The sequence below is a fragment of the Amborella trichopoda genome, chromosome 11 (genome assembly GCF_054954075.1).
Source record: "Amborella trichopoda isolate Santa Cruz 75 chromosome 11, AtrichopodaSantaCruz75HAP2 v2.0, whole genome shotgun sequence".
Lineage (NCBI taxonomy): Eukaryota > Viridiplantae > Streptophyta > Magnoliopsida > Amborellales > Amborellaceae > Amborella > Amborella trichopoda.
This window is the reverse complement of record NC_142346.1, coordinates 11,179,136-11,191,756: the sequence shown is the minus strand read 5'-3', so window position 1 is coordinate 11,191,756 and position 12,621 is coordinate 11,179,136. Positions and strand designations below refer to the sequence as shown.

General features: G+C 36.6%; 1 protein-coding gene across 2 annotated transcripts; it reads left to right on the top strand.

Annotated features, from left to right (window-relative positions):
• The first annotated feature begins 8,417 nt into the window (after nucleotides 1-8,417).
• Nucleotides 8,418-12,125, top strand: LOC18444507 ((+)-borneol dehydrogenase 1). 2 transcript variants are annotated; one of them, XM_006854675.4, is made up of 2 exons: nucleotides 8,418-8,509; nucleotides 11,167-12,125. In XM_006854675.4, the coding sequence occupies exons 1-2, from the start codon at nucleotides 8,472-8,474 to the stop codon at nucleotides 11,966-11,968; spliced, it is 840 nt and encodes a 279-aa protein (XP_006854737.4). In that variant the 5' UTR covers nucleotides 8,418-8,471; the 3' UTR covers nucleotides 11,969-12,125. The 2 variants fall into 2 exon arrangements, 1 of the variants encoding a protein (XP_006854737.4); XR_016045003.1 differs by lacking the exon at nucleotides 11,167-12,125 and adding an exon at nucleotides 8,874-10,156 and having other exon boundaries at nucleotides 8,425-8,509.
• Nucleotides 12,126-12,621: the final 496 nt, after the last annotated feature.

Here is a 12,621-nt window from a genome sequence, read left to right as displayed (position 1 = left end):
AGGTCAAATCCTTTGGTAAATATGGAAGGAGCAAAAAGGGTGGACTTTTTAGGGTATGGGATTGCCGGTAGACAAGCTTATTCACCTTATCAAGTTATCAATCTGGTCTTCTTTATTGGTGGCTAAGGATGGGTGGGGTATCTCTAAGGTTGATGTCATGGTCAATATGCACAATCTTTTTTCTTTGGGTTTTAGACCAAGCAGACCCAAATGTTTATGCCCCACCTTTTAGAAGTTTTAAGTTAAATTTTGATGGGAGCTCTATGGGAAACCCAGGACCTGCAGGTATTAAAGGATTTATTAGAGATTGCTATGGAAATGTTGTGTTTTCTTATGTAGGTCCTATTGGTGTTGCTACGGCTAATTGTGTGGATCTCACTGCTTTGTTAAGGGGTGTCCAAACTTTCATTGGGAAGAATCTAGGTCGTAATTTTTTCATTGATGGGGACTCTCTAAATGTTATTCGGTGGTGCAAAAAGGAGTAGAGATGTGGTGGATTATCTTTCTGTCTCTTTCACCTACGTCTACCACGAAGCTAATGATATCATTGATGTCTTGGCAAAAATAGGTGTTTCTCTCTCTTCTTTTAATGTTTCTAATGATGTAATCTCCCTTTAAGATTTAATGAAGTTATTGAAACTTGGACAAAAAAAAAAAAAAAGATGACACAGACTAAGCATGAGGGTACTTTAAATACCGTAATGCACCTCGGAAGGGTTTGAACCAGCATGTACTTTGAAACTCTTGAACCTCACGCTCTGCAGAAAAAAAAAACAAGATTGAGAAAAGTGAGAAAAAAAAGAACAATAGTGTTGAGATGGAATAAAAACCATAGGATGAAGGTTCCATGAGAGATAAAGTGAATGTGAATATCTAGAGAGATAGAATGTAAATGGCCCTAGAAGAGAGGAAAGCACCGTGAGAGAGGAGGAAAAAGCCCAAAATGATAGTGAGAAAGACAACGAAACTGAGAAAATGCCTTAACACTTGGGCCAGAGAATGAGAAAAAAACAGTCACGAGAGAGATATAGGAAAAAACCTAAACACTCGGAAAAGGGCATAAAAATAGCCATGAGAGAGAAGGGGCAAACGCCTTAGAGTTGGAGAGACAAACACACCCAAACAACAAGAGGAAAAAGCAAGACAAACACCAGAAGAAAAAAAACATCAAATCCATGAGAGAGAAACAAAGCAAAACCACAAGGAATGCAAGAGAGAGAAAAAACCCTACATTACATCAAAGCCCAATAAAGGATTTAAAGAGAGAGAACAAACTTGCATTTTAATATCAGAAGAGTAGGCAAGCTAGCCCCCCAAAAGATATGGGAGAAGATAGAGAAGAGGAGAGACAAAGACGGGAGAAAATAAGACTTTAAGTGAGGTAGTATTACGACAATTCGAGTACCATAATAATCGTTGGAGTTATCACAACATTTTACATGGTATTCATTATGGTACTTAAAGTACCGTAATACGGTCTTTACGGTAATATGACTACTGTGAATATTATTCTGGTAAAAAAAAATTCAAAAATTGAAAAAAAAGGGTGTCGTCAATCCAATTAGGCCAAAATTAAGGTATATTTCTAATAATTTCCCTTATATTTATCCTTTGTTTCTTGAGCTAAAAAATCTAGAACGAAAATGCATCTAAAGGGACTTAGAATGTACTTTTAGATCCTAAATCCATCTATAGGATGTATTTTTGGGCAAGGACACATTTGAGTAGAGACGCACCTAAACTTTTCCCATTCGAAAATTTTAGTTCAAGGGCTAGGCTTTGTGATAAAAAGTAAAGACAAGCCTCAAATATCATAGGAATTACAATTTTGACGAAAAAACCTACCCTTAAATTAATCATCTTGACCTCCAGTTATGAATTTAAAAAAAGCAAAGAGAAATTTGGAGCCCTAAAAAATAGTGCATATTGTAATACACTATCTAAACAATCCATTTTTAAATGTCATTATTGGTGGCTATTCATAATGAGGGATAAAAATATGGGCCTAGCTCGTACATGTATAAATGCGGGCTTGGCAATAAATATATTTTTTATCATTTGATTTTAATTTTAGAGAATATATAATCTTTAACGTGCAGATCATGAATATGAAAAGATAAATAAATTTTGAAAACTAGAAATAATAATTACAGCAAGAAAAAATTTGGACCATTAGTTACAATTATTTTAGATGGGCCAGCTAATTGCATCCATTTACTTTATACCTCTGGTCGTATATTGTACAAATGCTATCCATCCCAGATGAAACAATTGTTCTAAAAATATATCTTCAGGTCATTCTTAGTGATGTTGTTGGGTTCTCAGATGTGATGCTACATGTTTTAATGGGTGTGGTTTTTATAAGGTTGCAACTTTTAAAAACTCCAATTACGACACACCTCCAAATTTTATAATAACATGTGATTTTGGTATAAACACGTATTGGGATCATCTCAAAATCTACTTTCATATCTAAACATAAAATTGTAAATTCCATAAATAGTTAAAATCAAGTAGATCTTTAAACATATGAAAATCTTGAAAATGGATGCTCTAGATAATGTGTTGCAAGATGCACTATTTTTGACATGCAATGTATATATATATATATATATTTCAAATTCATATATCTTGATGTCAAGATGATCAATTAGAGGGTTTCAAATTCTTTTCTATGATGCTATGTTTAATTCCTTTATTGAGCGCTTTTAGTTATTTGATATGTCTCTTACGGGCGCCAAATTTACTTGGTCCAATAACAATGAGGCTAATTTGGTTATGTCTAAGTTCGATCAATTTCTAGTGATCAAGATTGGATGGAAGCCTTCCCTTTGGCAACTATAAAAGTATTGCCATGACTTTCATCTGATCACATTTCGTTATTGTTTAATACTAAGTTATTCAGTAGTGGAAGGAAGCCATTTAGGTTGGAGCTGGGTTGGTTAGATTAACCTGGGGTGGTTGATTTAATAAAATCCACTTGGGAAAATTCAATTAGCTTTGGTTCGGTTGATTTTTAGCTTCATAAAAAACTCCTCAATGTTAAGCATAAATTGTTAGTATAGAAAGCTGAGAACTGGTTATCTCTTAAAACAAAAATCGCCCAAGTCTTTCTTGATATTCAGAGCTGGGATCAAGATATTCAACAAACAGGTCTCATTTCTGAGGTTGATCGGGCTAATAGAAATATTTTAATATCCTCTTTGGATGAATTATTTAGGCTAGAAGAGATCTATTGGAAACAGAGGTCTAAGGTGAAATGGGTTAGAGAAGAGGATCATAATACTAAGTTTTTTTATGCAACTGCTAGTGCTCGAATGAGACAGAATGATATTTCGAGCCTAGTGAGTCTTAGTGTTGTTGAAGATGACAATATGGCATGGGAGACTAGTATTATTTCTCATTTTCAAAACACATTTTCTACAAAAATTCCCTTTAAGCCTAATATGGATGGCTTAGCCTTTTCTTCTATTCCCTATTTGCTTGCGGATAGCCTTGAAATTGGGGTATCGATGGAAGAATTAAAGAGAGTTGTATTTAAACTTCCTGGGGATTGGACCGGATGGATTCCCGTTATTCTTTTATCAACGATTTTGGCAGTTGGTTAAGTTGGAGTTATTGGAGATAGTTAGGGAGTTTATGGAGACGGGGGAATTCTTTAAAGGTATCAATGGTACTTTTATAGCATTAATCCTTAAGAGATATATCATTTCTTCTCTTTTTGATATTAGGCCTATCAGTCTCTTTACTATCCTTTATAAAATTGTCGACAAAATTGTAGCAGAGAGGTTGAAGACTGTCATTCCTTTGCTTATCTCTGATACTCAGTCAACTTTTATTTAAAATAGATAGATTTCTTATAGTGTGATCATTGCTCAAGAGTGTATTCACTCGATGTTGTTAAGTAGAAAACTGGGTGTGGTGGTGAAGTTGGATATGGAAAAAACTTACGATAGAGTTGAGTGGTGTATCTTGTTGGATATATTGAAAAATATGGGCTTTGGCTCTAGATGGAGAAGCTGGATTTTTTGCTGTCTATCGATGACATTTTTTTATTTTCATTAATGGAAGCCCGAAAATAAGGCTTTTTTAGATAAGGAGACCCTTTATCACCCTTTATGTTCACCCTGTATGCAGAATGTTTCAGTAAAATAATATGCACTATAATGGATAGGGAGAATTTTACAGACTTTAAGGTTGCTCAAAATGGTATGCAAATCTCTCATCTTCAATATGTTGATGATACTTTGCTTTTTTATGATGCAAATACTGCTCAAGTCAATAATATTAAGAGATTCCTGACTTATTGTAAGATGTTAATAGGCTTGAAGGTTAAATTTGGAAAAAAAGAAATGATCAGGGTGAATTGTGATGATGAGGTGATTCAAGATCTAGCATTGAGATTTGGGTGTAGGGTGGATGTGTTTCCTTTCAAATGTTTGGGCTTACCAATCTTACATGGGAACCTGCCCATTGCTGCATGGGACAATGTTATACAAAGAGTATAATTTAAGCTAGATCTTTGGAAGCCTAAGTACCTCTCTTTGGGGACCGAGTTACATTTTTAATTCGTGCTTAGCAAATCTTCCAATATATCAAATGTCTTTAATGCTTATGTCAAGGGCAGTGGCGAGGCATATTGAATTCATGATGTGCGATTTCTTATGAGGCTCTTTTGGAGAAGAAATGAATTATCATATTATTTGGTGGGATAAGGTGTATACACCAAAGGGTGAAGGGGGTCTGAGAATGAGAAGATTGCCGCTTATAAATGCTGCACTTTTGAGCAAATGGTGGTGGAGAAGCATTCAATGTAAAGAGCAGCTTTGGTGTAAAGTACTTGTGTCTAAATATGGTATTCATAGTTTTGGTATGTGGATTAATAGAGGAGATGGGAGGGACAATACTTCATTTCTTTTGAGAGATATTTATGCTTTCAAAACAAGTGATGGATCGTAATGTTAGGTGGTTGGCTGGTAGCATAAGTGGTTGGGAGATCTACCCCTAAAATATGTTTATCTTCTTTTATTTGAAAAAGTCAGGTCTCCCCAAGCTACGGTTGCAAATTTAGTGGAAGTCAGAGGTAATAAAGTTAGTTGGAACATCACCTTCCCTTATGATAGAATTCAAAGTTATATTTATCTACCGCTTATCAACATTTTGTAAGGCCTTGAGCATACGGTTATCAGGCAGCGTAATGAGGACGAATTGGTGTGAGAAATAGAAAATGATGGGCAGTTTTAAGTCAAATCTGTTTATAAACTTATCTTCTTTGATATAGTGCGATGGAATCTTCCTAAGATTTCACAGATTTGGATATGGCCTCTTCCTCATAAAGTGCACGTGTTCCTTTGGCTAGTGGCTCAAGATAAAGTTCTTACTAATGATAATCTAATTAAGATAGGGAAGATAATCACGAATGTGTGCTTACTGTGTAAGAAAGATGGAGAGTCTGGGGCATACTTGTTTAGTCATTGCTCATTCATATCCAAAATTTGGTGGTGGTGTTTTCAAATGATAGGGATAAATCTAACTTTACCACAATATGGTTTGGATTTGATAACTCAAATGGAAGTACCTTTACCGAAAACTTGAGGATTTGTTTGGAAGGTTTTACGGGGAGTTATCTTGTGGGAAGTTTGGTTAGAGAGGAACTGGAGAACATTTGAAGGGGTGGTTTGTAGCATTGAAAGGGTGTTAAACAACATCAAACTATCTCTATGGTCTTGTTTGTCAGTTATCAAGGAAGGAAGGGGAATGTGGTTTGTAGCTTTGAAAGGGTGTTAAACAACATCAAACTATCTCTATGGTCGTAGTTGGATTCGATAGAATGGTCTGTGACTGGCAAGGAAATGTAATAATTGCATATGCGGGCCCATGTGGAGTTAATACGACAAACCATGCTGAATTACTTGTTATCTTCCATGGTTTGAAATTATTAGTGGCCAGAAATTTTGGAGGTGGATTTATTATTGAAGGGGATTTGCTGAATGTTATTAAATGGTGTAAGAAAGAACAATGTTTTCTCTGGCAACTTAAATTGATCAGCTTGCAAATTTTTGATTTGATGTCATCTTTGACTCTTTCCTTAACACATGTATATAGGGAGGCAAATGAAGTGGTTGATTTAGGGGAGTGGATTTGGATACTTTTTTGATAGCTGATAAAGTAGTTTCCCTGATGTAAGTTGCATCTATTATTAATAAATTTTAAATTTTGTCAAAAATAAATAAAATTAAAATAACATTTTCTGAAAGATTTGTTACAACCTTATATAAACCTTTTCCCTTTTTAATAGGCCTTGCACTAATTGCCCCAAGCACCGAAATCTACCCTCCTGTTTCTTTTTTAATTTCAATGTTGCCACAATCCTCATGTTGCAGGATAAATCTTAATTGAAAACCCATCCTTGTTTGCGTAGTCATCTTAATCTTTATCAAGTCATTGATCTCCTGACCAAATGGACCGTGCAGGTGGGATCAAAGGTCAGCTATAAATGACTATTGACCGTGATCAAAGGTCAGCTATAAATGACTATTTATGTATTGAATCTAAAATGCCCATCCGAGCCAAATTGTTTGCTTTGTGAAGGTTCGGGGTTTAGGTCAAATGCAGTTTATTTTATTTGGTTTTTTGGCAATTTATTGGGGAAGACATTCCCCAACCCATTTTTTTAATTTTAAGTAGGTTAGGAGTTAGATTTTTGTTATGCCGTTAGTACTTGTATATGTGCAGTGGCTTCTAAATCACCTTGGAGTCTTATGCTTTCCTCTTTCTGAAAATGAAATTAATATTCTGAAAATAACTAGCAAATATTTTGCATTGCACGTTTGAGTTGCTTGTATTAAACCATCAAGTCACAAAAACTAGAAGCACAATTGATCAAATATCATGTGTAGAAAGCAATAATCATAAAAAGGGTCGTAACCTAGTGCTGGTCCCTCCTAAGCAAGGTCCTCAGAGGGGTGGGCTGGAAACGGTCATAACCATTGGCTTTTGCATAAAGTGGCCGCTCTATGAATTTGAACCTGCGCTCTTGCGGTGGCTTCCCAAGCCTTTTACCTCCCTAAGAAAGCAGCAATCATCGAACTCAAAATGGTTTTTTCACTTTTTTTTTTTTTTTTAAGTAGTCACATAACTAAAAGATGTTAAAAAGAACAAAAAAAATAAAATAAAGAATATATGGACAGGTTAATTTCATCTACCTCCAAAATCTATTATTGATTTCCTTTTCATTTATCTCCAAAATCTATTATTGATTTCCTCTTCATCTAGGGCCAAAATCTCTTATGGGTTGCTACATTTGTCATTGTTTGTGATTTTGCAAGGTTTTGAAGGTACTCCTTTCACTTTGTTGACTTTCCCCACACATTCATCCATTCTCTCTCTCTTTCTCAACCCAACAACTCAAATACAAATATTTTAAAGTTGAAGATCAATTAATAAATTATGTTAGTCTACCTTACAAAAAGGATCACTTGTTTCTTTGGTGACAAGAAGATAGCTCAAGGTTGGGTGAGGATGACTATTGAAGGAGAGGAAAGTCCAAGATGGGCGGGCGGCCATGGCAATGGCAAGGTGAAGACATCATCAACTCGGAACTTTCATCATTTACCTCTCCCAACATAATTTTTGTCCCCTTTGTTATCTCTCTCATTATTTATCCCTTTTGTAGTTGAAACATTTGAGTATTGAACTAAGTAACGCATTCACACCATTTTTTTCTTCTTCTTTTTTCTTTTTTTTTTTCCTTTTTTTTTTTTTTTTTTGCTTTTTTGACTATATCCAAAAATTCATTCACACCATTCTTCGCAATGAAAGGAAAACCAAACCATTTTGAATGGTCCGCTCTGCGGCTACATGCAACATGTAAAAACTTGATGAGGGAGTAAGGTTTAGGACTCAAAATTTCTTGTAGCTTCCAGGTCCTAGCAACGAGCTAGAAAGGAAAAGAATCTGATTTTTGTGTTTAGATCTGAGTGTCTAGGAACTTAGAAGTACCGTCTCTAAACCTAAGTATTTAGAGATTCAAAATTCAATATATATTTTTTTGAAAAAATATTCAAATGGCGATTTTAACCAACTTTAAATAGTTGGAAAAAATTATGACAATGATGATGAGTCAGATAACAATTTTAAAGTAAAAATGAACCAAAAAAAGCTTAGATCCTTAATCTCGATAGGGAGTGAACATGATCATTCCTAATGTTGCACGCGTGCCCTTTAGGGTTTGATGCGGCAGTAAAGCCCAACTTGTATGGAGTACGACATGTTTGACCCATGAGATTTTCAGCAGAAACAAAGTCAAACTTATATTGGTCACGACATATTTGACCCTTCAAATTTTTAATGGAAAGTAAAGTTAGACTTTGTAAAAAAATAAGAAATAAATAAAAAGGGAGTGAGGGTGTTATCATGCTCATTAATACTGCTGTTGCCTTGCCTCACGTGAACACTTGCACCAAATAGACATGACCACCCCAGCCCCCTCTCTGCCTAATGCCAAAAGGTACGCCCCTCTCTCTCTCTGGCTTTCTCTCTCTCTCTAAATGGTAAACCTCTCAAAAGAAGGAATACTTGCCTTTGCTTCGAGGTATTTCTTTTACAAAGTTCGGTAGCTGTTAAAATTGGGTTCCTCCATTGAGGGCTATCTATCTATGAATCTTTAATACTGCTAATATTCTGATTCTTTTTAATTTTTCATGCTTAACTTTTTTTTTTCCCCCAATAACTTTAGTATCACAATTAAGAGCCTAGTACAGGCTCGTCAAACACTGGAATTATGCTAGTGTTTTAATTTTCATGCCTGATTTTTCTTTCAAAAAAAAATAAAACTTTAAAGATTGATTCCTGTTTTCTTTTGATTTGTATAGCTTTGAGGGTGCAGATCTGCCTCAAATCTTGGACTCTTCTCTCTCCTCTTTCTCAATCATGACTGCTTTCTCTCTCATGTGGGTGGTGAGTGGATTCTTCCTCTTGGGCCTATGAGGCTGATGAAAGAAGATGATGGGTCCTCTTTTTTCCATGCCCATGCCCTAAACTTCGAGATCTGGGTTTCACAAGTTAGAGGGCTATCTTTGGGCTTTCGGGGTGATTACGGGCCTATTTTTCCTTGCCCGGCCCAAAAACAATGGCATGTAGTAGGCATGCCTAAAAGCCTGGTAACGACCTGCAAAATGACTTGAATTCGACCTGAACATAAAACCTGGCCTAAAAGCTCAAGACCTGTACCGTTACCACCCCTAATCATGTGGCTCGGGGGTACTACTGTCAGGATTGAGATAACACACCTCAGCTGGTTATTCGCCAAGCATTAGCATTGTCTCTTAGCCAAACCCATGCTAAGACAAGCACCCCTTGATCTTTTCTGACCATGACATTATGTATATCTTATGTATAGGACCCTGTTTTTATGCGGCCAAGCCCGCATATGTTGAAATACGGGCCTCTTAATAAATCTATTTTTGAGATGGATTTTAAAACTTAATTTTTAAGGACGTGTTATCTCTAACATGGAGATCATGAATATGAAAAGTAAATAAATTTTAAAAAATTTAAATAATAATAATTCTAATAAGAAAAAATTTGGTTTTACATGAGACACCTACTTGCATCCATCTTTAAGATGGATGTTTTGAACTTTTTGGACCGCATATGCAAAAATATGGTCCAGCCGGAGTGAAACAATTTTCACCATGTATAACATGTTATATATATGTTAGACGTATAATATATGGTCACGGTTTGTATAGAGCTGTGGCTCTAAAGAATCAAATTAGAGCCTACCTTGGAATGGAATCTTCAATCCCTGTCAAATGAACGTCTTACGTATGGAGTCTCCCTATGGATCATGTTGTGCGGTCCCATTGGGTGATGCCAAAGAAATATCATCATTGCCCCTTGATTTTCAACAAAGGATGTCCATCTTCAAAGCAAACAGGCTTTTGCAAGGAACATAGCAAAATAAGATCCAAATAGTCATAATAAGTTAACGACCATGTGGGAAGCGGCTCGTAGCTTGGTGGTAGCACCCCGTTTCAGCCATCGCATTGTGGTTTTCATTCTCACCACTAACACCTCTTCACTAACACTTTCAAAAAAGCTAACTCCTAATCTATTTTAAAAAAATGAGTAAGGGCTTGTCTTCCCCACTAAATTATCCAAAAAAAAAAAAATTAATGACCATGTGGTTTCTCAAATCTACTCAACATAATTTAATCCATTGTTCAAAAAATCGACTCGGCCAAAATACTCGGATATTGGCCGAATCCGAATAACTCGGCCAAGCTCATGCCGTGTTTAAAAAAAAAAGGAGTATATAGTAAATAAGATAATATCTATTACAACTATTAAAGTAGTGTATTGGCAAGAGTTTATAGGGTTTCTTCATGAGGTTTTGGTATAACTCTTGTCCATTGCACGTTATTTTGAGCCAAGTACATAGCACTCAGCCTTGCCCATTGGCTGAAGCCGAGTAACTCGGCCGAGATCAAAAACACTAATCCTCTCAATGACATTTTTGGTTGATATACCCTGTCGTCTTTTTTAAAGTATTAGTAGGAATGGAAACCATTGCAAGTTATTTTGAGTCAGATAGGACTTTCTTTTTTTAGTTTTTTAGGCAACCCGTGGATACAGCAGCAATTGCAGTGACAAACATAATAACCAATAAGTCAATGAGATTTCATGTGTTTGCAATTGCTTAAATATTATATATATAAAAAAAACCACATAGATAGCATTGGGCCTCACCCATTGGCAGAGGCTGAGCAATTCGGCCGAGTCAAAAAACGTTGATCCAGTAAATGAGTTTTTTGGTTAATATACCCTCTCATCATTTTGAAAGTATTAGTAAGGTGGTGTTAGTGGTAGCAATGGAAACTACAATGTGGTGACTTGGTGTGTGGGAATGCTACGACCACGACCCCACCAGACCCCACTAGCCTCTTTCCTGATATACCCTCTCATCATCATCAAACATATTGATGGGGAGGTGATAAGAATTATTGTGATACTCAATCTGAGAACCATTAATGTCCACTTACTGCATGCAAGAGCCACTAATGGATGCCCTTTGAAGCAGAGTATGCCATGTTCCATTCGATTGCTTTGTACGAATCATAATTAAGCTTTAAGTTGAGGAATTAACATGATGGGATGCAACAGGCTCGATGGGAAGGTGGTGATCATCACAGGAGGGGCGCGAGGGATCGGAGAGGCCACGGTGCGACTCTTCTTGGCCCATGGTGCAAAGGTTGTGATTGCTGACATCCGCGATAACCTCGGGGAGTCCCTATGCCACGAGTTGGGCGAGGACGCATCTTACATCCACTGCGACGTAACAAATGAGGATGATGTCCGGAAAACTGTTGACTTTACAGTTGAGAAGTATGGTAAGCTCGACATCATGTACAACAATGCCGGTACATTGGATGCCTCGATAGCCGAAATCCTAAACACTGAGAAAGCCGTATTTGAGCGAGTGTTGGGTGTGAACTTAGTAGGGGCACTACTGGGGGCAAAGCATGCCGCCCGAGTCATGATCCCTGCAAGCAAGGGCTGCATCTTGTTTACTGCAAGTGTGGCTTCTCAAATAGGGGGTTTCTCTTCATATGCATATTCATGCTCAAAGGCTGCACTTGTCGGGCTGATGAAGAGTGCGGCGGCAGAGTTAGGGAGGTTTGGAATTCGGGTGAATTGTGTGTCGCCATACGGGGTGGCCACGCATATTGCCGACGGGCTACTGCCAGTAGAGGCTGTGAACATGGACACTGAGGATTTGTTGAGCAAGTTTGGGAACCTGCAAGGGGTGGTTCTAAAGGCCGAGGACATAGCGCAGGCTGCATTGTACTTGGCTAGTGATGATGCCAGGTATGTGAGTGGGCAAAACCTCTTTGTGGATGGTGGCTACACCATTGTAAACCCATCTCTAGCCATTGGCTTCTATAGCACTTTAGGCCAACCATGATGAACACTTGTTTTTCTTGAATGGAACTACCCCAAATAAGCATAGATGTGGGGTTTGGTCTGTGGAGAGTGATGTAACCTCTTTTGATTTTTATGTGTGGGATGTTCTTGTGTATGCTTTTAGTTGAAGGCTATTTTAAAAACAGTAAAACAGAAAATTATCGATATCTTCTTAAAATAAATTTTGTAAACATCCTGCCCTCCAATACTTTAACGGGAAAGGTTTCTATACTTTCTCTACAACATAGAAGATCTATGTTTCCCCTACCAACCAGTCGTCTAATTTTAATCGAGAGAGCCACTCACTGTTTGATCTTAGATCAGACGTCTCAAAGTATTTTATTTTTAGTATTTTTTATACATATTGTATGAATATGAAATTTGGTACATGCTATCTTCTCATTGAAATGCACCTATAAAAAATATTAAAAATAATTTTTCTATAAAATATAATGACCAAAATATATCTTGAATATTTCAGGGGCATTTTGGTCATTTTATTTTATTGAAAATATTTTTTTTTATATTTTTCTCTAGTACGAGTTTAATAGAGGATTGGATGTACAAAATTTGGTGTTAAAATAGCTTATAAAAAAAAGATTAAAAATAAAATAGTGTAGAGACGTGATATTGTGATTGAGGCAATCTTAGCCC